The sequence below is a fragment of the Petaurus breviceps genome, unplaced genomic scaffold (genome assembly GCF_028583685.1).
Source record: "Petaurus breviceps papuanus isolate PSGF00001 unplaced genomic scaffold, PetGlider_PUasm1.0 38, whole genome shotgun sequence".
Lineage (NCBI taxonomy): Eukaryota > Metazoa > Chordata > Mammalia > Diprotodontia > Petauridae > Petaurus > Petaurus breviceps.
The window spans coordinates 51,024,508-51,052,414 of record NW_027186304.1 but is presented as its reverse complement, the minus strand read 5'-3'; the positions used below and the strand labels follow the sequence as shown (position 1 = coordinate 51,052,414).

Below are 27,907 nucleotides of genomic sequence, written 5' to 3'. Positions count from 1 at the left end.
CCAAATCCATCATAGCAATAAAGAAGTTAATAAAACATAGTACAGCAGGTAGCCACACCATCCTTTAGCCTTCCCACAAACAAACATTCACAAACCTAGCTGTTTCCTTGGGTGCATCCTCTCCTCCCTTCAGCTCTAACTGCTCTGACTCTCAGCTCCCTGTGGGCTCTGCTCCACCCTTCAGCAAACTCCTCCCACCACAGGCTCCAAGTGATTACATTTGGACTATTAGGAGGCAGGGAAGATCTTTAAATTCTATTACCATCACATGCCTTCAAGGAGCTTATAACTTAAATGAGAAAATAATGCAGATACATATTTAGGAAATCACATTTAATGTGTCTGACAAGTTGTCAATATGGATGCTGACATGAGTATTATAACACAGAAGAGGATGGAGAAGACCACTATGTCTGTCATCTACAAAGGTAGAAATGGATTCTTAAAGGTCTTCACAATAGTTAGTATTTTGAAGAGGGTGGTGAGAGGGCTGGCACAGACTTCAAGTAGGAAGCAAGGCTGCATAATGATACCATCTTCCCAATTAATGATAAAGGGCAATGGGGTGTCAAGTTCCAGGTAGAAGCAGGATATGGGGAAATTAGTGTTTTACCATCTATCCTAAGGACACATTTTAAAACAAAATATATTTATCCAAATGTCATAACACATAGTGAAAAGAATAGCTACATTCCCTTGGCCCTATGTACCTGCCATCATTAGGAGAGAGCACACACACAAAGAGCACACGTGATGAGGGAACATTCATGAAATAGCATTGTAAAGTCATTATACATATATGTAAGACACATGGCAGGAACCTGTTGGGCCAGTGGACATATGCCCTCAGTGCCCTACTAGTAAACTCCTTGAGTTTGCTTTTATTATTTATTCTTAATCATGTTCTTTTTCTCTAACTCTTGTTCTTTCCCCTTGCTCTCATTTTTGCTCCCTTTTCCCAGCTTAGAGAAGAATGTGTTACCCATTTCTGTTTGTCTTGTCCTTTCAACTTTGTCCATTCTATTCCCATTACATTCATTTTTAATGCCCCATTCCAATAAATGTTGTCTTCATTCTTCCTCTCTTCTTATTCCTTTCCCCTTTTAGAATAGCTTAGAAATACATTCCCATAGAATGCTAATTCTTGATGTCGTCATCATGGTAGCCAATCAGTCAATAAGCATTTATTAAGTACCTACTGTATGCCAGTCACTATGCTAAGCATTTTATAATTATTATGTTCTTTGATACTTGCAACGACCCTTAGAGGTAGGTGCTGTCCTTATACCTATCTTATAGCTGAGGACGCAGAGGTAGACAGAGATAGAGTGACGGCCTATCTGTCTCCCTACATTCAGAAGCTTAGAAGTGGGGGACAATATAGAGGCTCATGTTAGAAGCAGGAGAAAAAGGATGAGGTGCTGAAAACAGAGGATATACAAAAAAGAAAAGAAGATACCACCCAGTTCACCAGTGGCAGAGTCGTCATTAACGTGTATAAGGTCTGGTATGAGAGAACATGAGCAAACACAGGAATTCACACATGCAATACTATGTAAGCATGAACATGCCCATAGGCTGGGCCAGAATATTAAATGTAATATTTATGTTATCGACCTTTAGCAGATGTTTGCCTTAGCTGAATATGAATGGGACAGAGTCGGTTTTCCGTGGACAGACTGCAGGGGGAATGTGGGGAGAGGCCCTGTTGGAGGCACAGAAAATTTTAGCTAAGCCAATTTAGCCTAAGCTTGATATAGGAAGTAACTGATCTTTTCTTCATAGATCGAGGCAAAAGGACAGTGTTGGGCCTGTTGAAGTTGTTAAGTGCTAACTGTGACACCACATTTGATATAGATAAGGAGCTGGAGGAATTAACAAAGGTTCCAGAAAGTAAGTCCTCCATCATTTCTTTGTGCTAACTCCCATATTACTCACGTAGAGAATTTTGTATTTGAATGCCATCATAAGTTGAAATTCAACCCCTTTATTTTACAGATGACAAAACTGAGGCTCAGAGAGATGAACTCATTTACCTCAGATAATCAAGAGATTCTACCAAGTGTCATATTCAGTGCTAGAACCAGTATTTTTGGTTTCTTATCCAAATCCTCTAGAAAAAGAAATTTTCCTTACCAATTATTCAAAAGCATTCACATTCTGTGAAATAACCACAAGTTCATATATTAGGAATCTTGAATTCTGGTTTTAGTGGATGTTCAAAATTAATCCTAAATTTGTTATAGGATTTTAATGAAACTATAAATATTCCTAAATTTGTTTTTCCTGCTTTTTCATATGTAAAATATTAATCATGATATTAAGGAAGTACTATGGAGATCAGTTAGCATTTGTAAATGCTTGGAAAGTGTCATATGGATAATAATGACTTATTACATGTATGTCTGTGATACATGTACATGTAATGAGTCATTATTATCCTTGCCTCCCCCACATTTAATTAAACAGATCAAATGCCTTAAGTATAAGTGCAACAATTAGGTTGTTAAATTTGTATCAAAACCTACTTCTTTCTAGAGTGAAATGGTCATTTCAAGATATTTGTGTGGGAGAACAATATAATTTTTACTGCCTTGTTCCCTGGATGTTATTTACCAAGAAGGTGAAATAAATTACTTTATATGACTTAAGGGAAAGATAAAGGTTTTAAATTCACAGTCTTTTAAAAGATAGATGTGATTAAAAAAATAACTAAAATAAATAGATGTGCTTTCAAGTTGCAGGAATGTTTTAGGAAGAAGCATAGGATGTTTGAAATAAATTATATTTGCATAGTATGTCAAAGCACTTCTAATAATTGTTTTTGTTTAAATCATTTTGCAACAATCACAAATTCTAATAATTCAGTTTATGTCATTTAGCAAAACATGACTTTCGTTTACAAAAAGACTCAGATTGTGTCTCCTTGGAGATTACTTCTAGCTTTGGTAAAAATAGAAGCGTTTAAAACATTATCATTTGGTTTTCAGTCTAATTGGAAGGATGATTCTATAGCAGGACTCCTTAAACTTTTCCATTTGTGATCCCTTCGGTGCTTCCTGAACCGCCTTTGGGGTTGCCATCCACATAGGATCCTAAGGATTCCATAAGATATAACATGGCTTCATGGTAGTTCTCCGCATCATAGCATTTTGGTATTAAAAAACCATGTATGGTCTAAAAGAGAACAGCTATAATTTCCTGATATTCCCTGAAGGTCAAATGAACTAAGTGTACTGCTATGTTCTTGTGGAGTCAGTGAACCTATTTTGCATCTTCATTTAAGGGCAATAGTGATTTTAATCATAACTGGGCCAATGGCATTCCCTAGAGCCCATAGTACTGCAAGTAAGCACTTTGGTAGAGTTGCATGGGCAACTTTGCAATGCTTCTGCAACCTTCAGTCCTTTCTGGTCATTTAGGATTAGAATCATTCAGGCACATCAGACTAAGTTGATTGGGTAATGCATATAGCCTAATGGTACAGTGAGGCTATCAATCATATTTCATTTGAGACTCCAATCTTCAGAAAGAGAAGGTAGAAAACTAGGCTATTATAGAGAAGAAGGTGACCAGCTATTCCATTTTGTGGCATGAGTAATTTAGGCTAGAAATAAAGAACATCTTGCATGCATGAATGGTTGATACATTGCTAGCAATGGAAGATGTGGAATCTCCCTGAGAGTATTGAAAATGGATGGGAAAATATATTCAAGTAGCACAGGGAGAATTTCTCTGGAAGAAAGGCTTGTACTAAATATCTGTTTCATAATTCTATATTTGATGATGCTCTGAAACCATTCATTTATGGTTTATCTTAAAACCTTTGTTTTAGCATTTCAACTTGCATATTTAGATTTATTATTGTTTATCTCAGTGGTGTTTGACAATCCCCCCGGGGGATTCTTTTCTGGATTACTGATTTTTATTTAATGTTGATTTTTTTTTCTGAATTGCTAACAGCTTCTTAATTTTTAATTCCTAAAAGTTATCTTTTATATATTACACTGTTTGTAGAAAGGTACTTGGAAACTACATTATTAGTAAGTGAAATGCCTCTCATGCGTCCTAATTTTCAGCAAAGCAAAATTTATACCATTGTTATATAACTTTTTTCACGGTAGACTGAGGCACAAAGTTCCAAACACGATCAGTTTACTGACCAAGTAAGTGCAAATTTGCCAATAAATAGGGTCTCAGCCCCCTCAGAAAAGCTAAGACCCAGAATGAGGGGGATAGCTCTCTTTTATAGACAAAAGAAGGGGCATCTAGAATAACTGGCAGCCTCATAGATGGGGGAAATAGTATGATTAATTAAAAAGCTTGTAGCATCAAAGGCATGAGGAACAATATGATTGGCTGGAAATTGGGAATGAGGTTGCTAGCAACAATCCTTCCTTACATTCTCCACTAAGAAATGTTCATTGTTTGAGTCCACCTGCAAGGATAGTTTAGTTATACTGAACCAGACTACCTTGGATAATAGACCAGATTCCTTGGCATCCACCTGTATCCTTTAAGGATAACAGATTTCCTTGAGACAAAAGTAGAACAGTGATTAGAGGGAGAATTTAAGTCCTAAACTTATCTCAGGGAAAATGAGTGTTTTACAAGAAAACTGAATTTCCAAACTTAACTCTTGAGACAAATGAAAAGTGACTTAGACAGTTATAAAAATGTTGGCTGTGATACAGAATAAAATCTGTAATAAGATAGCATCAATTTGATTTTACCAATTTTCACTCTATTTCCAGCAATGTATGATGACGTTCTCTTGGCCTACCCTACTCGACGAGTGAGTTGTGCTGTGGTAAATACTCCATCACCATGTGTGAACAAAACCATTGGTCACATTGAAGATCTGGAAACAAAGATAGAAGAATGTTTTCAACAGGTACAACATCATTGCAAAAGCTAAAATAGTTGTAGGCTCTTTTCAATTTCAGTACAACTTTACATTTAAAGGATTCCACGAAAATAATTTTCTGAAACTAATGTATACCCTTTTATGAATCTATGAACATTGACTAATTTTATTCATGCTATAATAATAGCTAAGATTTATATAAAACATAAAGGTTTCCAAAATGCTTCACAAATATCATTTAGCTCCTTTGGTCCTCACAGCAACCTTTGAAATAGGTAGTACACATTATTCCGTTTTACAGATAAGTAAATTCAGGCTCTGGAAAGTTAATGACTTGGCCAGGAGCACACAGTGAGTAAGCGTCAGAGCCAGGATTCAATTGTAGCCTACATCTTCAGGTACCTTGTACAGTACTGTTAGAGTGTTTTACATTTGCTTTTGAGAATATTTTTAGTCTGTGACAGTGAAATTATATTATTAAAACAGAGCCCTTATCCACCTAAATTCATACAATCCTAGAATCATTCTTTATCTAGAAGTAATCATGCTAAATGGCAATTTCCATAAACCAACTCAACTAATGAATTAAATAATATTTGCATTCTTTTTTGGGGGGGCATGCTAAACTGATTAGATGATTAGATGAGTAAATTGATGTATTAAAGGACATTATGCCCTTTGTGATGAGTTATTTAGTTGTAAGAAAATACTTGATGGGTCTGCTGAGAAACAGTATTGTCATTTTGATTGTATATCTATAAACAGCTTAAAGTCTACTCATTGAGTAAAACTTTGAAAGTTGTAACTTTTTATTGTTTTAAAAATATAATATTGGAATAATAGAAAAATTTCAAATTCTCCATTTTTTTCCCCTTGATGGACTAATGCATGGAAAGACAAAGGAAAATGAGGGAATATGCTTCTTTCTTTATACCATAGCCTTTGACCTTCAAGGGCAAATAAGGGATATTGAAGAATCCTCCTGAAGAGGACCTCTTTTGACCTCCAGAGCTGCATAGTATCACAGAACTTAATAGTTGGAAGGAATCCCAGTCACCCTCTTGAACCAGATGGCTGAACTACTTTGCTGGTACTGTTGAGGGTATCACCACCATCCTCCCAGTGCTCCCAGCTTCCAGGCCAGGTGTTATCCTGTGCTCCTCAGTCTCTCTCACCCCCTTCCCTCCACCCCCATATCCAATCTGTTGCTAAGGCTCCTCAGTTACGTCTTTGCAACATCTCTTGAATGTCTCTTTCTTTCCTATAACACTGCCATCATTCTAGTTCAGGCTGTTAACATCTCACAATAGCCCACTGGTTGATTTTCTTGCCTCGAATCTCCCCCCAATACCTTCCAACTCCCTTTAGTTGCCACATTAATCTTTCTTAACTGCAGGTCTGACCATGTCATCCATTTGTTCAGTAAACTCAGTCAGCCCCATATCATTTTTAGGGCTAAATCCTCTGTTTAGTATTCAGAATCTCAGCAACCCGACTCCCACTTTCCTTTTCATTCTTCTTACACCTTATACTCCTCTCTATGTACTCTGCAAACCAGTGACACACTGACCTCTTTGCTGATATTTGCCCAAGACTTCCCATTTCCTGACTCTGGGTATTTTCACTGATTGTTACCCATGACTAGAACTCTCTTCCTGCGCATCTCAACTTCCTGGACTCCTTCCAGTCCTAGCTAAAATCCTTCCTTCTATGAGAAGCTCTTCCTAATCCTCCCCTCTTAATACTAATGCCTTTCCTCCATGGATAATCTTCAGTTTATTCTGTACATGGCTTGTTTATGCACAGTCGTTTTCATGTTGTCTCCTGCATTAGATAGATTTCTATGAGATCAGGGGCTCTCTATTTTTCTTTGCATGTCCAGGGCTTAGCATAGTGCCTAGCACATGATAGGCAGTTAATAAATGTTTATTGATTGACTGAAAGGAATCCCTGCTACAATATGCTGGACAAGTGGTCATCTAGCCTCTTCTTAAAGACCTCCAAGGATGGAGAACCCAATGCCTCTTGAGGCAGCCCATTGAGCTTTTCAATGATTCTACTTGTCAGGAAGCTTTTCCTGGCCTCAAGCCTAAATTTGCCTCAAGTCAGATTCTACCCATTTTTCCTGCTTCTGCCATCTGGGGTCAACCAGACCAAGTCCAATCTCTTCTCCACATTACGACTCTTCAGATACTTGAGGGTAGCTCTCATGTTCTTGAAATATTCTTTTCCCAGGATAAATACCTCCAGCCCTTGTGACTAATTCTCATTTGCCGTGGACTCAATCCTCTTCACCATCCTTGGTGCCTTACCCTGCAACACTCCAGCTTAACAATGTATTTCTTTAACCTTGGTACCCCAGACTGATCACACTGTTCCAGATAAGGTCTGATGAGGGCAGAGTACAGAGGGATTATCACCTCCCTATCCCCCAAAGCTGTGCCCCTCAATAAAGTCCATGATATCATTAACTTTTTATTTTTGGCTTCCTTATCAAACTGGTGACCAATATTGACAATACAGTCAACTAAATAAACCCCTAGATTCTTCTCATTACAAGTACTTTGATCTCCTTTGTTGTCGTTAGCCTTACTCATCAGCCTAATTTATTTGAAATTTTAGCATTCCTGACACTTTGGATGGGACTTGTCCTCACATTTTTGCACATCCTTCTTGCACTTGCTTTTATCTTTTATATCTCAATACAATCCAAGTAGATGCCCACAGCCATCACTCTCTTCACTTATAATGTGAGCTTGCAGTCCACTAAAACTAGTTCTTTTTTGACTAACTTTTGTCTAACCAAATCTACTTGTGAAGTTGACTTTTTGAACCCATATGTAAGAATTCACATTTCTTCCTGCTGAATTTTAGAATTTTAAATTTATCCTGGTTCTCTAGTCTGCCAAGGATATAAAGGATTATTTTTTTAAGATCTAATTGTCGTCTAACACAGTTGTTATTCCCCTCATCTTTGTGATGACCATCTATGCCTTTATCCAGCATGACAGGGCCAACCACTGATCCCTGGAGCTCTCTTTTAGGTGTCTAACAGAGTGCCGAAGTGACATGGAACACAGCTACTTTTTCAGTCTGACCATTCAACGTACACCAAATCCATGCAATTTTATCATTGTCTAATCCAAATCTCTCTTTTCAATAATATGATATACTTTATCAAATGCTTTGCTAATATTTAGGGAAACCGTGAGTGGCAGTGCCTCGATGTTCACTCTGTCAAGAATGGAAATGACATTAGTCCATCATGAACTGTTCTTCATGAAGCTATGCTGGATCTTTGTGATCCCTGGTTTCACATCCAGATGTTAAATAGCTGTATCTTCAGTGATCTGTCTTAGAGTTTCTCCCAGGAAACAATCACTGGCCTGTACTTGTAAATTTCTGTATCCCCTCCCTCACTTCTTTTTTTTATTTTAACAGGATAACACATGCTCTGATTCAGTCTCATGGTATTTCTCCCATTTTTGATATTTTTTCATATATCATTGACAGTGACTTAGCCATCATATATGTCAGTACATTCAGTACCTATAGATGTAGTTGTCTTGAATTTATCAAGGATAAGTAGATGCTCTCTTTTCTTGGAAACAATTCTGTTAGCCATCCCAGCCAATAGCCCTGTTAACCTAATATTTCTAGGGCTTATATTTTGTTCTTCTTGGTAGAGAAAATAGAAGCAAAATAAGTTGACCAATTCTACCCTCTCTCCATTTTATGTTATTACTACTTTATCCATTATGAACAGATCCTAAGCATTTTGCTTTTTCTTCTTTTCTCCAATGAACCTAAAATAAGTCCACTGAGTATATTTAGTTTTCCTTGCCATGCACAAAATTCTGATCTTTAGTTCTCCTGACACTGTTCTTAAAAGGATGACCCTACTTTTTAATATTCATCTTCTTAGTTATTCTTGCTTTCAACTTAGTATTATATTTTTAAAAAAATATTTTATTTTTCCCCAGTTACATGTAAAATCAATTTTTAACATTCTTCTTTTTTTTTAATTTTGAGTTTCACCTTCTCTCCTTTCCTTTCTTCTTTCCTCCCTAATTGAGAAGGCATGCAGTTTGATATAGGTTATGCATATGCCATCATGTAAAAACATATTTCCATATTAGTCATGCTGTAAAACAAAACATAGAAAAATTTTTTTAAGTGTAAAAAAAGTATGCTTCAATCTGCCTTCAGACTCCATCAGTTTTTTCTCTGGAGATGTATAGCAATATTCACCATAAGTCCTTTGGAACTGTCTTGGATCACTGTATTGCCAAGAATAACTAAATCACTCATAGCTGATCATTGTATAATATTGCTGTTACTGTGTAAGCTGTTCTCCTGTTTCTGCTCACTTTACTCTGCATCAGTTCCTGTAAGTCTTTCCAGATTTTTCTGAGAGCATACTGCTCATTATTTCTTATAATAGTAAAGTGGTCACAATCACATACAGTAACTTGGTCAGTTATTCCCCAGTTGATGGGCATCCCCTCAACTTACAATTCTTTGTCTCCACTAAAAGAGCTGATACAAATGTTTTTTGTATACATAAGTCCTTTTACTTTTTGTTTTTTTAGTTCTTTGAGATATAGACCTAGTAGTGGTATTGCCAGATCAAAGGGTATGCACAGTTTATAGCCCATTTGGCATAGTTCCAAATTGTACTGCAGAATGACTGAATCAGTTCACAATTCCATCAACACTGCATTAGTGTCTCGATTTTACCACATCCTTTCCAATATTTGTCATTTTCCTTTTCTGTCATATTAGCCAGTCTTTTAGGTGAGGGTTAGTAGAGTTGTCTTGATTTGCCTTTCTTTGGTCAATAGTGATTTAGAGCACTGATTATTTCATCTGATATTTGCCTATTCACATCTATATTTATCAATCTGGGAATGCCTTTCATGTTTGTCAACTGGAATAAGTTCTCTAAATATTTGAGAAATAAGATCTTTCTTAGAGATACTTGCTCTAAAATTTGTGTATGGACATTGGAAACCATGGGTTTTATTTCTGACTCTTTTCTTTAATTTTGCTTGCTATGAATTTCCAAGTATCTCAACTGCTTCTTTCCTTTTTTTATAGTGTCTAACTTGAGGAATACGTGGAGGCATTCTTCTCCTTCCCTCATGCTTTTTAGGTTTAGAGCCTTTTGATTTGATAATTTGATGGAAAATACTTTCTTGCCAACCTTTCTTAGATATACTTTTCTTTGACCAAAAATCCATTATCCCTGTATTGTAAACCATCATCTAGAATTTCAAATTCCATTCTTAGATACTACTCTTTGACTAGCTGTTTAATACCAAAATTGATTTTTCTCTTCATGTATTTCTTTTGATATGCAAAAGGGAACAAAACATAACCTGCATTCTTATAGTCTTCAGCTTCTTATCCAAGACTTCCTAATCATTGGCAATACTTTTTAAAGATCTGTACTTCTGTAAATGACCAGGCTGTAGGCCAACACTAAAGTGGAGAGAGAGTTGGTGCATATCTTTTTGTTCTGAAATGATGGTGCACTCAATGTAGCCTCTGAGGCTGAGATGCAGGAGAGTATGGATCGATTCTCTGCTGCTTGTGTTAATTTTGGCCTGACAATTAACACCAAAAATACAGAGGTTCTCCACCGGTCATCACTACACCATCCATATGTGGAACCATTGGTTACAGCAAATGGAGAGATTTTAAGGGCTATGGATAAGTTCACTTACCTTGGCAGTATCCTTTCCAGGGATTACACATAGATGATGAGGTTGATGCACTCACTGCCAGAGCTAGCTCAGTGTTTCAGAAGCTCCAAAGGAAAGTGTGGGAGAGAGGAGTTATTAGACTGCCTAATAACTGAAAGTCTACAGAGCCGTTGTGCTGACCGCATTGTTGTATGACTGTGAAACCTGGACAGTCCACCAGCGCCATGCCAGGAAACTGAATCACTTTGATTTGAATTGTCGTAGGAAGATTCTGAAGATCTCTTGGCAAAATAAGGTACAAGACACTGAGGTCCTTTCTTAGGCTGAACTGCCAAGCATTCAAACTCATTGCAGAGTGCAACTGCAAAAGACTGATTGGGTTGCTTGCATGTCAAACATATGTTTGCCTGCCTAAACACTGTTTTATGGAGAACTCACACAAGGCAAGCACTCACATAGAGGTCAGAAGAAGTGATACAAGGACACTCCCAAGGTCTTTGGGAGGACTTTGAAATCAGTTGTAAGACATAGGAGACACTGGCACAGAACCACCTGGCATGGTGTACCCACATCAAAGAAGGCGCTGTGCTCTGTGAGCAAAGAAGAATTTTAGTAGTTCAAGAGAAACACGACATGCACAATTTTAGAGACATCTTCAAACATTCGTATGGAATATTTGTGCCTGACATGTTAGAGCCTTCTCAGCATGTAGTGGTCTGATGAGCCACAGGCAGACACAATATACGTCAACCCCAACATAGTGATGTCATTTTGATCCACTTTGAGCGTGAAGGACAACAGCCAACCAAATGACTAAAAGTGGGCTGATCTTATGCATTTTGATTTTCTGTTACATCTTGGATACATATCTCAAAAAGATGATAGTACTGTCTGCTATTGTTCTTAGGTCAGCAAATAGCTGCTCAGGCACTCCAAAGCAGGGAATCACAATTAGGGTTAGCACAGTATGTGGTATGTTATAGGCACTTGCTACATGTTTATTGATTGATTGAATGAATCACCAGCTGCTATTACTCTTTTCTTCTTCTGGGCTTTATGAATTATCTCTCACTTTCTAACTCCTGTGGGCTTTACTATATCTTTCTAAAGAGAACAAGCAGCTTCTTCCCCTTCAGATCATCTGGCATTCCCACAACCCCAAACTTCATTTTAATCCCTGATTGGACATGTCCTTTGATTTCAGCTCCTCTCTTTTACACTCTTGTATTCTCCATCATTGTGATAAGGATTGCCACTCTCCCTCTCCTTCAGATTCTTCTCCCTTCCCCCCCGCCTCATCTTCCACTCCAGCAATTGGAGCTACACTGCTATTTCTTTCATGAACATTTTTATTCTCCTTTACAGCACAGGATGTAGAGAGACATCATTTGACTTCTTTACCTTCTCTTCTAGGAATGAATTGCCCTATACTTGGAACACAAATAGATGTATAAACATTATACCCTAAGTGTAAGTCACTGCAAAATTTCCCATAATGATTGAGGTTTCCAGCCTTGTTTCTTTTAATTACTTGTGAATATTTACACATTAACCTTATAGTACTGAACAGCTAACCCCACTTTCCTTGATCTCAGCAATTGGCCTTTCCTTGGTCTCAGCAATTTAAATGAAGTCACACCCTGCTCTTCTTCTATCAGCTTCTTGTCCTTTTTATTAGTTTATCTCTCTACTTTATGAATTTGCTTATTCCCCTTATTTTTCTCCTTATCATTTATTATTTACTTAATCTTGCCTGCAGTCTTCTCCTACTTCTTTAGTCTACCTTTTCAAATTCATCTGCCTAATCCTTAATTCTTTAATAACACCCAGCTAAGATAATTAGATTGTTTTAAACCAAAGGAGGGGCAGCTGGGTGGCTTAAGTGGATGGAGTCCTGGGCCTGGAGTTAGGAAGACCTCCAGTTCAGAGAATCAGCAGGGTCTAAAAAGACTGAAGCTATCAACTTTGTTTAAGTAAAGTAGCATGATATAAAATAAATCTTCAAAAACTAGCACCATTTTAACATTATAGTAACAAAAGTAGGCAGACATAATAGAAAATGATATTGCATTCAAAACAATTTCAAAATGTATAGAATAATTAGGAATCAATATACTAAGACATGCCCAAGTGCCTGGTAGATCATAGGTGTGCCTATTGATACATGTATATGTGTACTTATATATGTGTGTATATATTGTGTATATATGTGTGTGCGTGTATTATATATATGTTTATACACACACATATAGTTATACACACACACACACACATATATATATATACATATAGTCATAGCTCAGGTTTAGGCTGAAATTTATTTTTATTTTACGTAGTATTATAAACTACTTGGTGTTTTGATGAGGTATGGGCTCCTGGAGCCCATACGGAGCCCATACCTTATCAGTTTGGGATGCCATTCATTCTGCAATTTAATTCACAGAATATTATCATTTTCATTATATATGATTTTTTTATATGTATTTATCAATATGGGCATCTTGGAAGACTCATCTTTCTGAGTTCAAAACTGGCCTTAGACACTTACTAGCTATGTGACCTTGGTCAAATCACTTAACTCTATTTGTCCTGACAGGCTCTGGGAGCCCCCTTGAACTCTCTTTGAATGTATCCACTGAATCTGGCCTTTGCCTGAGGTCATAAGCCTTCCCATTATCACTATGAATCTCTGTTAACCTAGTCTAACCTTCTATTATCTGTTATCTCCAGGTAGCCTTTAGCTACCTACCAGGCTTAATCCTATCAAATATCTATGACCAAATCTGTCACCCTTAAACTAGCCTAGCCCTCCATTACCTCTAGCTGTTTTCCACATTTGGTCCCAAAAAAATCCCATTCTCTTGGTTCCTGGAGTCTGACCTCAGTCCCATCAAGATCCTCTTTAGAGTCCTCCCTGAACCCTTTATCCTATCACCCCAGACTACTAGACAACTCCTAGATCTCTCCCACAGTCTTTCTGTAGATAAGATCCATTTTGCCTCCATGAAGGTGCTCAGATTCTATCTAACCTGACAAAGGCTCAAGGTTCAATCTGGACAGATGGCATTAGTGATACAAAAGCTCAGGCTCCTTAAGAGTCTACCCAATATGGCCAATCTTTAATAAACTTTGTTTTACTTTGACTGAAAGAAAGTTTGAGTTGAATTCTTTCAGTGAGGACCTGGTGTATTTTGGGATCCTGAGCACCCCTAAACCTCAACAGTCTCACTTTACTAATCTGTAAAGTAAACCGGAAAAGAAAATGGCGAACCATTGTTTCTTTGTCAAGAAAACCCCAATAGGGTCATGAAAAGTTGAACATGTTTGAAATGACTGAACACAGGAACAGTTTATCAATCTACTGCTCTATGATGTATAGATGCAGCCCAACTATGATCACTTTTACATACTCATATGTATATTTATACTTGTAAACATATAAATGAAAATATTCTGGATTAATTTATATATTTGATTCCATGTTCATCAAATTATCAGCTGACTACTTTATAGAACTAGACAAAATATTAAAATTCATTTGGACAAAAATATAGAATTGCAAGAGAAATATTAATTAAAAAGTAGGAATGGAGGTAGAATAGCACTTTTAGGCTTCATATTATATGACAAAATAATAATAATTTGTCTCTGATTAAGAATTAGAAAAGTAGATTGGTGGAACAGACTAGATAAGGAAGAACTAGAAATAAGTAAATAAAGTCACAGAATGTTCATTAAATCCAAAATCATAAATTATTTGGGGAAGAATTTCCTATTTGGCAAAAGCTACTGGAAAAACTAGAAAGCAATTTGGCAAAAACCACTGTAGACCAGCAATTTATATAATATACCATAATAGATTCCAAATAGACAGATACCATATATTATAAAACTTTCTAAAGAGATGTACAACCTAAGTTTAAAGTCAAATAATTTTAGAAGAAAGTGAAAGGAACTGCCTTTTATAACTATGGCTAGAGGGAGAATTCTTAGACTATAAGATATTTAAGACCAATACACATTTCCCAATAGATAAGTAGTCAATGTATATAATTTTCATAAGAAGAATTATGAATTATTAAATATCATACAGCATGTAAAGTCAAAATCAAAATAACTCTGAGGAATTTTACCTTATACTCAGGAAATGTACCAAGATGACAGAAAACAGAAATAATATTGGAGGGTCTTTAGGAAGATAGGCATTCTGTTTGTAGATCATTGAATTATTCTAACATTCTTGGAAAACTGTAATTATGTCCCTAAATTGTTCATATTCCTTGATCCTAGAGATTCCCTCTGAAGGAAATCAATGGCAAAACAAGGTCCCATAAATGTCAAGATAGAATTCTGTAGCAGTGAAGAAATGGGGGCGGGGCGGGGGGAGGGAGGGAGAAGTAATGTGGATGTCAAATAAATTGCAGTATGACAATGTTGGAAATATTATCACAGTGTAAGAAGTGATGATGGAGGAAATTTAAGAAACATGGAATAATTTATATGAACTAGTGGAGAGTAAAGTAAGCAGATCCAGGATAACATTGTATGCAGTGACAATTGTAATTTAAATGAAAACAAAGTTGAATGCTATGTGTAATAACAAATTTTGGTCCCAGAGAATAGATGAGGAAATGCATTTCCCTCCTTCCATTTGAGAGATGGGCAGCTGTGGGCACAGAGATTACATGTGTTGTGAGACATTCTTGCTACATTAGGTTTTGTTTAACTGTTTTTGTCATACAGGAAGGCTCAATAAAGTGATTGGTAATGGTCTGTCTGAAATTGACTGATGTAAATATCAAAGGCATCAGTAAAATTTTAAAGCAAAAAAGAACTAAAAGGGATGGGCTGATGATGTGACATGTGCCTCTTTTCATTCTCTTGATGTCAAGAGAAAGTGACAAATTTGCTTTAGGCACATTTTAGGTGGACTCCCTGCGGCAAACTTAAGAGATAACATGGACAAGGTCTCCCAGGATGGGTAGGAATGAATGGTTTGTGATCTACATCGCTGGAAGGAGATGTTGGTACATCTATGAACCCAAAGATACATTGCTTTTTTTTGAGCATCTATTTCATAGGGCTGCTCTGAGGCCCAAGTAAGAAAATGTATGTAAATCACTTTACATACTTTAAAGTACTGTGTAAATGTTAACTATTATTATTAACAAGCTAAAGAATTAATTTGTTGTTGTTCAGTCCTTTCAGACTCTTAGTGACCCCATTTGGGGGTTTTCTTGGCAAAGATACTGGAGTGATTTGCCATTTCCTTCTCAACTTATTTTACAGATGAGAAAATTGAGGCAAACAAGGTTAAATGACTTGCCCAGGGTCACACAGCTAGTAATATTCTGAGGTTAGAGTTGAACTCAGGAAAAGAAGTCTTCCTAATTGCAAACCCTATCCATTGTGCCACCTAGCTGTAAGTTATACTGTAAGTCAGACCTGTATAACTTGCAGCCTGTGGGCTGCTTATGGCCCTTGGACTTCTTGCAGCATGCCAATGGATTTCTGATGGCACCTAAAAAATGTAAAGGAAAACTTCCTTTGTATGTAGAGGAAATCCTTTGTCATGGCAGCGGGCCCCCTGGCAGCAAGTTGTGCAGGCCTGCTGTAAATGTAACTTTTAATTTTAACTTAAACTTTAACAAAATTAAAACTAACTTAAGTAATGATTTAAAAATAATAAAATATTTTATTTTGTTCATTATGCCTGGATTGTAGTTAAGAGCAGGTTTCAAATCCTGCTTTAGTTACCTACTTGCTGTGTAATCCTAAGCAAGTCACTTAATTTGTATCTCAGTTTTCTCATTCGTAAAATGAAGGGGTTGGACTTGATGGTTGCTAAGGTTCCTTCTGACTTTCAAACTATGGTCTTCTAATCCTGTGAAAAATAGAATAATTTATGACAGATTAATATAATATTATAATATTACATTAACATAATATCATAATATATTAATATTAATATCTCACCTGAATAGTAAGAATCTTAAGTATGATAGTACCCAACAGAGTGAATGTTCATGTGGGAACAGGGTCTTGTTTAGTACAAATCCTTTTGCCTTTCCAGTGTGAGTGTATCACTTTTAAAGGGCTTTTTAAGTAAGCTTGAGCTGGTTTTCTCTCTGACACCAATGCAAGCAATATGACAGTTTTACAAGCCACTCTGCCAACTAAAGGTGGGTGGTTTTCCTTTTTAAAGGAGTTTGTTGCTGAGTTTTGGGACAAGTGGTTAAGATTTATTTTCTTATTTGATAGACGTTTCTATTTACTGCAATATTTTATTTTTACAGTTTGAGCATCTCCTTCGGGAAAGGTAAGAGCTGTGCTTGCTGTTTTTTATTTTTGGTTCATGTTGAAGTCACATGTATAAGGCTGATTTGGAGTATGTGGAAATTTGTTGAGTTGTGTGGACATAGCCTGCATCAGGGAAATGCTAGTTCTTTCAAAAGCTAAAAACTAGTTCCAAAATAATCTAGAATGCTAGACAAAAGTTAAAGGAAGGTTTGTCAATTGGAAAGATTTCAGTAAGCATTTAAAAAGTCAACTCGGAAGATTAATATGAAGAAAAATCCTGAAATTATTTTAGTGTAGCCTTGGAAATAATTTGATAAATCTGTTAAAATATTTGTGATTCACATTTGTCTTCCTGGAATGACTAGAGAATGATGATTTAGATAATAAACTTTGTCATTTCTGCTTATAGAAGATCAGCGAAGATAAAAATCAATCAACAAGCATTTATGTAGTGCCTTCTGCATGCTAGGCAGGCAGGTGGGTGGTGAAGAGGACAGAGCATGGGGGCCTGGAGTTAGAAACATCTGAGTTCAAATCTGGCCTCAGATACTTACTAGCCATGTGACCCTGGGCAAGTCACTTAACGCCTATTTGTTTCAGTTCCTCCTCTGTAAAATGGGAACATTTTGGAGAGGGAAATGGCATACCACTTCAGTGTCTTTGCCAAGTCCACGGGGTCACATAAAATCAGACACTGCTGAACAGCAACAATGAAGTGTCCTAGGCACTGTACTAGATCCCAAGGAAAGAAAGTCACAAGTTAAACAGGAGCTTACATTCTGTAAGGTGAGATAAACTGTATGATATATTAAATAGTAATATGGATAATATAATATAACAAGTGATTTCAAACTTCTTACATTTCAATCACATCTGCTTGTTAAAAACTAAACTTTTATTTATTAAGAGAAATAGATTCATCTTTATATTTTAAGATGCTGGTATTGATATATAGACAATTTAGAAAAATTAGAGTCAGTCAATACCACAGTTGAACCATTTCTTAAAATAATATTACTTCAAATATTTTATTGACTGCTTTTGGCTTTTATACATTAGAAAAACCTTATGTGTCTTTCTAGCTGTGACTGGGAGAATTCTAAGATAATGGGATCAGAAGTTTATAACTGAAAGGGACCTTGGAGGTTCAACACCTTCATTTACCGATGAGGAAGCTGAGGTCTGGAGAAGTAATGTGACTTGTCCAAGGTTACTCAGATGTGAAGCAGTAGAGTTCTTATAGCACCCAATCCAGAACCTTTCACTTTTGAATTCTTTATCAATGAATTGCCTTTGAGGCTAAGTTTATCAAATACATTTTTTCCAGTCTTTTTTTTTCCTTTCCAGTCTTGCAGTCTTTGTTTTATCCATTAGGAAATTATTCTTCCCTTATGCAAGTTAAATCCACCTGTCAGTGAAGCTCATGGGAAAGGTGACCACATTTAAAAGGCTAGAATACTAGGTTTCTACAGGATCACATTCAGCTTTGCAATTCATTTGAGATACATTTTCAGGAGGTATATAGATTAATGCAGGCAAGGGAAATGAACAAGCAACAAAACCAAGTCCATTTATTAAAAGTCTCAAAACTTATTTGATTAAGGATTCTTTTTATTTTTATTTTTTTCAAGAAAAAGCAAGACAGCATTTCTACTAAGTAATTGCTATATACCATACAGGTTTGCAAGCACAATTCAGATGAAAGAAATTGAAGGATATGTATTCCCCAGGCCTTCAGAGTTTCATGCGAAATTCATCAAAAAAGACCGTGGAGGTAAGTAAATCTGATTATAAATATTTATTGTGAATGTTACTGAAGAGTTCCCCTGCTCTTGATTTAACATCATGTCAGCTTTCATAATAATTATGTTTATCCTTTAAAATGTAATTTTCCTATCCAATGCTAAGAGTTTCAAGTATAAACTGAGCAAAAGGAAAAAGGGAAAAGGAATTTATATAGCATCTTTTAGTGTCACACTCTGTGTGAAGCACATTAAAAACATTTGATTCTTACAATAGCCCTGAGAGGAAGTGCTATTATTATACCCATTTAACAGTCAAGAAAGTGAGGCAGACAGAGATTGAATGACTTGACCATGGTGATACTGTAGTATGTGAGGTCAGGTTTGAATTTGTATTTTGTTACCTCCAGACCCAGCATTCCCTCTGTTGTGCCACCAGCTGCCTCTGAGCAGAGACATGTAAACACTAAAATTCATTAACAGGGACAATGTACAATTTTTTTTTAAAGATAGCTGCCAAGAGGGATTTTTGTTTTGTTTTGTTTTGTGAACAAATTTAGTGGCACTGTCTAACAAAACCGGTTTATTTTTAGATCAGTAAATTAATCAAGGGTTTATGAGACATCTATTATGTATCAAGAATTGTGGCAGACACTTGGCATCCAAGAAAAGGTGAAGCAGTCACAAGCCTCAAGGAACTTCCATTCTAATAGGGAGACAAAATGCACATAGAGAATCATGTATAAAACACATATGAAACGAATACTCAGTAACTTTGGAGGGCAAGGGCACTAGCACCTGGGAGGACCAAGAAAGGCCACATGCAGACAGAAGGCAGCACCAAGTCTCTATCTTGATGGAAACAACTGAATTGTCCTTCAAAATAGATAGATATTAACATTTTCTTGACTTTATTAAAATTTTCTATTCAATGAACCTGCTAAATTCTCTGTGGAAGGGATTATACTTGTCTTTATAAGACTTGGGCTGTTCTTTCTATTCCCTAAGTTTTGGAAAGTTATGTAAAGATAACAAAACCAGAGTAATCAAACGTCCAACAAAATTATACAGTTCTGTCCTCAAACCTTAGTGCTTCTAGTATTTTAGTATTGGAAGTTTAAGAGATATGGTCACGTGACATTAGTGGAAAGAGAAGCCTTTGTCTTATAATGTACTTTAGTCATCCAAATTATTATTATTATTTTTAACATTCTCAGAATAAGAAAGCTGGCAAAACTTCTGAAGCTATTAAAAAATTAGACTTTTAGGCCTGATTAAAATTTCATAAGAAGCAAACAACATTAACATTGTTCCCTGTCAAAATACTATAGCACATTATTAAACAAATGGTTAGTGAATCATTAGAAAATAAAGTTGGTAATCATAAGAAACTAGGAAGGGTTCACTAAGAGCAAGTCATACTAACTCTCATTTCTCTTTTTGATAGAGTTAACTAAGATAGTAGAACAAATGATTTAAAGTATTTCTTCATTTCAGTTGGGCATTTAATGAAGTATTTAATATCTTCAATGACAAAATAGTGCAACATAGGCTTCATGATGGTACATTTATGTAGACTGAAGCTGTTGGACCAACCATGTCTAAAAATTATCATATAATAAATTATTTTCAAGATGGAGGGCTGTTATAAGTCCCATAGAGCTTGAGTTCTTAGTCTTTCCCTCTTCAGTCTTTAAAAATAATTTAATAATGAATACTCTTATAAGGTAAAGGGAGGAAGAGTGGGAACACTTACAGTTTGCTATTCAAACATACTCAACCCAATAACCAGAGTCTTTAACTTTCTACTCCTAGTCTCCATGGGCTCAGCTCAGTCCTCTTTTAATTTCTACTATGCTCTTCATGGTTTTATCAACTGGGCGTAGTTTTAGCCACAGGGGATCTTAGACTGTTTTCTGCATCCTACTTTGTCTCTGGTCTTTTACTACTGCCAGCTCTGCCTATTGTATATCAGACCTGGTTCTTTTTCCTTCCTTTTGGGATCAATTCTAAAAATAACTGATTAGCTATTTCTAGGCTATTGTTCTCCCATAATCACCCCTCCTGTACTTACTTTGGGTCCTGCCAACCAGACTGTTGGGCCATACATAATCATGATCACAAAAGATAGCAAAAGGCAATATGATAAATAGAAAAATAGAAATTCAAGACAGTTTCAGCAAGCTAGGCCATTAGACCAAACAACAAAATGAAATTGATCAGGAATAAATGGAAAGTCCTGCCTTTAGATTAAAGGAAATAACTATACAAACACAGAGTGGATAGATGTGTCTTAAGAGTATATGACAGAGATTTTGTTTGACCACAAATTCAATATAAGCCAACAGTGGGATGTAGCTTTCATAAAATTAGATGTACTCGATAGTAAGTTCATTCCAGTGTATTGGGTTCATTTCCAGGCATTGAATCTAAAAGGGACATTGACCATTTAAAATGTATCTGAAGATTATAACCAATATTGCAAAAGATTTGGGAAAAAGAGAGACATTTGAAAGAATTAAAGCATTTAGCCTCATGTGAAAAATTGAAAAAAAATTAGTAGGGAATGTTAGTAGATATTTTCAGAAAATCCATATAGTACCAGATGAGAGTATTAGGATCCAAGTTTAGAATCTCTAGGAAAATAGATTGTGTATTATTAAAGGAATCACTTTTTCACAAGTAAATATCTGATTTTTTTTTTTCTGTACTGTGTTGCCTGCCTCACGGTATCACTGTGAAGATCAGAAGAGATTTTATATATAAAGTGCTTTGAAAACCTTGACGTCCTTCACAAGCATCTGATGTTTCTATTATTATTCTCAGACTTGAAGCATCAAACAGAGACTGTGCTAGCAGAAGCTATTCACTTGATCAGGAGCCTTGAAACTGACCGTAAAGATGCTGAAGATGCTTTAATGGAACAAAAATTAAGGAAGAGACTTATTTGCAAGAAAATTGACACTTTGTCATTTTGGAGGCTTCAAAAGCTCCCTTTTGTTGTGCAGAGAGGTACCAGGATGAATGCTGAGAAAATTCTTTATATAACAGTCAGTTATTATTATGAGGATAGAATAAGTAACTATAGTCCTTAATGAGATTGTATCAACTCTAATAGCTCTATTATAAACTTGTATTTCCTTTTTGTTTGGACTTGCAAGCACTTGCAAACATCTGGTCAATTTTTCTTTAGTGTTTGCTACAGTAAAATGTGTTTAGATCCCGTGCCCTTCAGATGACTGCCAATTGGTGCCATAGCCTGGGTCCTTGGGAAACCCTGAAACCTTAGGGGTCAAATGAGGAACTACTGTCATTTGTTTTTTATCTGTAGGATCTGAAGTTAGATTAGGAGTCCTGGGAAAATCTGATTTGAGGATACCAGGAAATCCTAAATCAATTCAGTACTCATTTGCTCTATTTTCAAGTAGATTAGAACCAATTTTCTACTTGGCAGTCTTCTAGTCATCTGGGCTCATTCTAGGGGTTGGATTAAGCCTCCAAGGTAGTTGTGGATTAGAACAAGTCTTTGAGACTCACTCCAGTCCAAATTCACATTCTTGGAAAAAAAATCTATGGCTAACCCCTCCCTAGAAGTCCTTGGTGAAAGAAGAAAACTTTTAGGAAAACTGATGAGTTAATTGCTTACGGTTCCATTGAATTGTGTATTGTTCAATTTAAATATAACTACAAATGTGCTTAAGGGTGGTTTGATAATTTAGTTTCAAGATAATGAGGAAAAATAAATTCGAGAAAAAATGAACAGAGTTTAATTGAAATTAAAAGATCACAAAATCATAGATCAAAAGCTGGGAGTTGACCTCAGATGCTTTCTTGTTCAAACCCTTCAATTTTATAACTAAGAAAACTGAAACCCAGGATCTTGTCTAAGGTCATAAAGAGTCTAAGACTCAGAACTTGGATTTCAATTCAATTTTTCTTACTCTAGGGGTCTATTTATATAGTGCATTAAGGCTTGAAGAATAGATTCCTCACAGGAATCCTAAGAAGGCAGGTAAGGAGAAGGCATATATTTTATCATCATTTTTAAGAGATAAGGAAATTGAGACTCTGAGAGGTTAAATGATTTGTTTCTGGTTACAACAGTAATAATTTTCTGTCACACTTTGGCAAATTTAAATAATCATTGGGTTAGTTCTACTTTTTTCATAGTGACTTTTCATTTATCCAAAGTAAATGATGTTTAATGCTATGTGAGTAGCGGTGAAAACTCAGTGGTTTATTTTTTTTTTCTTTCTGTTATAGGCCTATAGTAACCCTAGTGGATTGTATTACAAAAGATAACCTTTATAAAAGACAAGCTTCCCTCTTAATAAGGCTAGGACTATTTATGACTGGGCTGAATATTTTGGACTGAATTTAATGTTTAGGCTATTGAAATAGCTGGCCTCAAAAACATTTTTTTTTATTGTTTATCATTTTCCTTTAACTACCTGGTTGACTTTATAGGCAGTTGAGTAGTGTTAAGGATAGAAAATATTACACAATAATGCTAACCACATAATTTTTGTTATTGAAAACAGTAACATAAATGCTTAGAGGCAGGGTTACAATACTTGACTTCTTTTTTCAAGGCCCTCTTCTAACATGTTCTAGCTATGTGGACAGACCATGGACAAGTCATTTAACCTTGGTGTACCTCATGCAACTCACTAGGATTTATCTGCTAGCTAAGTCATAGATGGGTTACAATGTTAATCAATGGAGATAGTTTTTCATGCTTATGAAATAATATCATGGTATCATAGATTTAGACTTGAAAGGAATCTTAGAGTTTGTCTCACCCCCATTTGACAGATGAGAAAACTAAGGTCTAAAAAATATCAAGTGATTTTCCCAAGGGCACACAGTAAATCCAGACTTAAGCTCAAGTCTTCTGACCCTAAATTCATTGCAGGTTCCTTTGAAGATCTGAATATACAAATGCTAATATAAAAAGATTTTCTCTGAGATAACATCTACTTCTCAGGAATGCTTGGTATAGACCGAATACATAAAGACAATATTTTGATATCTGTCCTTTTACAACTTCTGTTTTAGCAATAACTTTGCTATTGTCTGTATGATTTCAGGGGAGGGGGAAACAGTATTGTTTAATGAAAAATTGCTTGAAGTTTTTTTTCTCCAGTTGTTGATTCATCATCCATCCCCTAGCTGCTGATGTCACCCAGGGCACTATCTTAATCCCATTTTTTCTTCTTTCTCAACATTCTTGAACTTGAGGGTCTCATCGCTTTCTAAGGGTACAACTATCATTTCCTTCCAGATGATACCCAGATCTATATGTGCAGCCGTAGTCTTATATCCTGAGCTTTAATTTAGCATCAGTAAATGCCTTTTGGAAACTTCCAGTTGATTGTCCTGTAGGTATCTCAAACTTTTCCTATCCAAACCAGGATTCATCTCTCCCTCTCCCTTAATCCCTTCTTTCTTCCATATTTCCCTACTTTTGTTGTGGACACCACCATCCTTTAACTCATCTAGGTTCATTAAACTTGAAATCATCCTCAAACCATTCTCCCTCACTGTCTTCCCTCTCCCTCCATTTCCAATCAGTTACCAAGGTGTTGTCACTTCTCTTTCCACAGCATATCTCATATCCAGCCATTGTTTGTCATCTGGACTATTGAAGTAGCCTCCTGGTCTCTCCAAACCTTTATTTTCTCACCTTTTTTATCCATCTCCACTTTGCTGCTAGGTGGATGTTCCTAAAACCCAAGTGTGACTTTATCACTCCTGTTCAAGAAACTCTAGGGGATCATAGTTGGTTCTGGTATAAAATACAAACTCTTTTGCTAGGTTTGTTAAACCTTCCACAGTCTGGTTTTGGTCAGGTTTTCAGTCTGGTTGCACATTAGTTTCCTTCGTATACCTTCCATTCCAGTCAAACTGACCATCTTACTGCTCTTTGAATGTGACATTCTATCCCAAATATCCACACTGTTGCAAAGACTTTCAGCTACATCTGTGGGTTTGATAAGCAACTCATCTATGTCTTCATCTAAATCACTGATAAAAGTGGTAACGGCACTGGACCAAGAAAAGATTCCTCGGACACTATCTTGGAGACCTTCCGCCAAATGGATCTGTGTCAAATGAGAGAAGCATGAATGAGTTTTAAAACTATTAATGAAACATTAAACAATCTGCTTGATTATAAAACATCTGATATACATTTTTCATCTTTTAAAAAATAAATTATATTGATAGCTTTTGTTTTTATATTACTTATATTTCCCAATCTATTCCTTCTACTTCCTTCCAGAGTCATCTCTTAGAATATTATGAAGGAAGAAAAAAAAAATCACATAAAACTAAACAATGTATCAAATATATCTGAAATTGTATGCACTATCTTATAGTATAACCCCTCATTGCTACAAAGGAGAGTGGCATCTTTTTGTTTCTGCTACTTGGGGCTAAATTTGGTCAATAACATTCCATGGTATTCAGTTTTGATTGTATTGTTGTTATTTTCATAGATATTTTTGAGTCATGTATATTGTTCTCCTGTTTCTGATTGTTTTACTTTATATTAGTTCATAATAATCTTTCCATGTTTCTTTGTACTCTGCATATTCACCATTTCTTATAGCATAGCAGGTTTTTTTTTTTAAAATTATATTCATATACTACAATTTGTTTATCCCTCTTGCAGTTGATTGGCATTTACTTTGTTTTCAATTCTTCATTACCACATAAAGTGAAGCTATACATGTTTAGGTGTATATGGGGTTTTTCTTTGTATCAGTGGTCTCAGGAACTAGGCTCAAAAGTGGAATCTCAGGGTTAAAAGGAGTATATCTAGTTTAGTTGCTGTCTTTGCAAATTTCTTTCCAGAATGGTTGTGCTAATTTATAGCTCTACCATATGTGCATATATTTCCCTCCAATGCTGACCTTATTCCCATCTTTTTTTCATCTTTACTAAATCTTCAGAGAGCATACAAAACACTTTTAACAAATATTATAAGACTAAGAAAAATGAACTAATGCCTGATGAACACAGAATTCTGTAAAATTCCAAGAAAAAACAAAACAATAGCAAGACAGTTCAAAATGGTTCAAAAGAAAAATAAAATCTTAACAAAAAGAAATTAGAATGGAATTAAAGGTCAGATATGTAGCTTTCAAAGCAGAAATGATTAATAGATTGGAAAAAACTTGAAACCACAGTATTGAATTTCTCTGAAGAGGAAAGAATAATCAATTTGGAATATAAAAATACTGAACTGGAAGAAAACCTGGCAGAAGAGAAGCAAAATGCAATATGTAAAATACAATAATGTTAAATGTTAAAAGAATGGTTTCAGTTCAAGCACAATTATTGCTCTCAAAGTGAAGGTTAACAAAGATAATATAGGATTATAGTTCTCTCAGAAAATCATGTGACAAACCTTGAAGACCATAAACTGGAAATAATATAAGAATCTTCCAGTACTTCTGAATATGGAAAACAAAGGAACCAATCAGATTACCTCTAGGAAAACAAATAAACAGACAAAAATCCCAAACCCACAAAGACCTTACACTACAAACTCGAGGACACCATTGGTTAAATTTTGGGAAAGTTGGGTGACTTTCATGGCTATCTTACTGGGAAGGGAAGTTCTCCTGTCTTTTTAAAACTGAAAGGAAAGCCCCAGAAACAAGAAAATGCTTGTTTGGTATTCCTGGTATTAACACTTTCTTCTTCTTCTTCTTCTTCTTCGAAGGCAAGGCAGGGTTAAGTGACTTGCCCAATATCACACAGCTAGTAAGTGTGTCAAGTGACTGAGGTCAAATTTGAACTCAGTTCCTGCTGACTCCAGGGCAGGTGCTCTATTCACTATGCCACCTAGCTGCCCCTACCTTAACACTTTTGCCTCTGTTATATATCTTTAAGTGTTTATCTCCCAGGTCTCCTCAATTCATGATGTCTTTGCCTTGCATGTCTTGCACTTTCATAGTTTCTACCAAAATTTTAGGATGTGGTTGCTATTAAACCCTAAACCCTCTGTTTTGTTTTTTCTTCATATGCTCGTGACTTTTTCCTTATGGCCTCTTAAAACATAACAGGAACAAATATAACATAGAAAATAATTTAGTAACATACCTTAGTGCACTTTCCCCCACTTTGTTATGCATGCAAATAGGGTTCTACTCCTGTATTAATTTCACAATCACTGATTGCTTTATTTCCAGAAACCAAAGACCAATTAGATCATTAATTGCTAGTGTGTTTTTCCAAAAGAATGACACAGATGTATGCATTATGGGTTTTAGTTTAGATCTAAATTTGAAATTTGTTTTAAGTTTTTAAAGGAAAAGGAGAGAAAAAAATCATTTTTGAAAAGTTTAAGTTACTGAAATTGGCCATAATGCTTCTGAATTGTGTAAAACATTTTAGTGTATTAGTTGTAGCACATTTTTAAGCTTCCCACCCCAAAATGTCAAACATTATATTTCCCTTTTAATTATTTGCAAAGGAAGATGTGATAAATATGTGTGTGCCCAATTGTCAGTTTTTGGAAATACTTAGACCTCTGCTATATGTGGTTTTTCCAAGTAGATGTACTTTTATGTAAAACAGAAATCTAAACTGAATGAAGCTCTTTCAAAAACATAGAAATCCACCAACTCCTAAAATAGTTTATCTTTTACTGTTCTGGTTTTTAATCAAATACTCTTTTAATTTAAATAAATGGCATACTAATTGTTGGATTTGTGACTAGCAGACTTTCAATTTAGAATGGAACTTTTCCTTCAAATTTTGCTGCTGTGAAATTTTTATTATTGATATTTTTAGGGGTTAAATATTAGTCAGCATTTATGAAAAAGGACTGAGAATTTCAGTAACTGGAAATACAGACAGAAAAGAGTCAACAGCCTCTAGGTGGTGCAATGGAGAGAGTGTTGGATTCAGGAAGAACTGGGTTCAAATGTGGCAGCAGCCATTTATTAGCTGTGTGACCCTGGAAAAATCACTTAGCCTCTAATCTGCCTCAATTTCCCCATCTTGAAAATGGGTGTAATAGTAGCACCTACTTCCCAGGTAGTATTAACATCACAATTTTACTTGAAAATCTTAATGCCTTTTGAAGGTGAATGTACTTATATCATTCATTGTAATATGAGACAATGGTTTGCAATGATTTTCTTTTGATCTTAAATATGATAGAAAAGTAATTTTAGAAAAGCCAAAAATAATACTCTGATTTAAATAACAAAAGATAATTCCTTCCTATATTAAGGTTTCAAAAGCTGATTCTCCTGCCATTTTACTCATTTGAC

General features: G+C 35.7%; 1 protein-coding gene across 1 annotated transcript in view; it reads left to right on the top strand.

The window, feature by feature from the left end:
• The first annotated feature begins 358 nt into the window (after nt 1-358).
• The window catches only part of CCDC178 (coiled-coil domain containing 178), a 163,557-nt gene continuing 136,008 nt past the window's right edge, over nt 359-27,907 (top strand). The window contains exons 1-6 of the mRNA XM_069099541.1: nt 359-428; nt 1,786-1,893; nt 4,755-4,894; nt 16,872-16,894; nt 18,555-18,649; nt 21,444-21,629. Coding sequence (XP_068955642.1) covers nt 359-428; nt 1,786-1,893; nt 4,755-4,894; nt 16,872-16,894; nt 18,555-18,649; nt 21,444-21,629 — 622 coding nt within the window. The remainder of the gene's footprint in view (nt 429-1,785; nt 1,894-4,754; nt 4,895-16,871; nt 16,895-18,554; nt 18,650-21,443; nt 21,630-27,907) is intronic.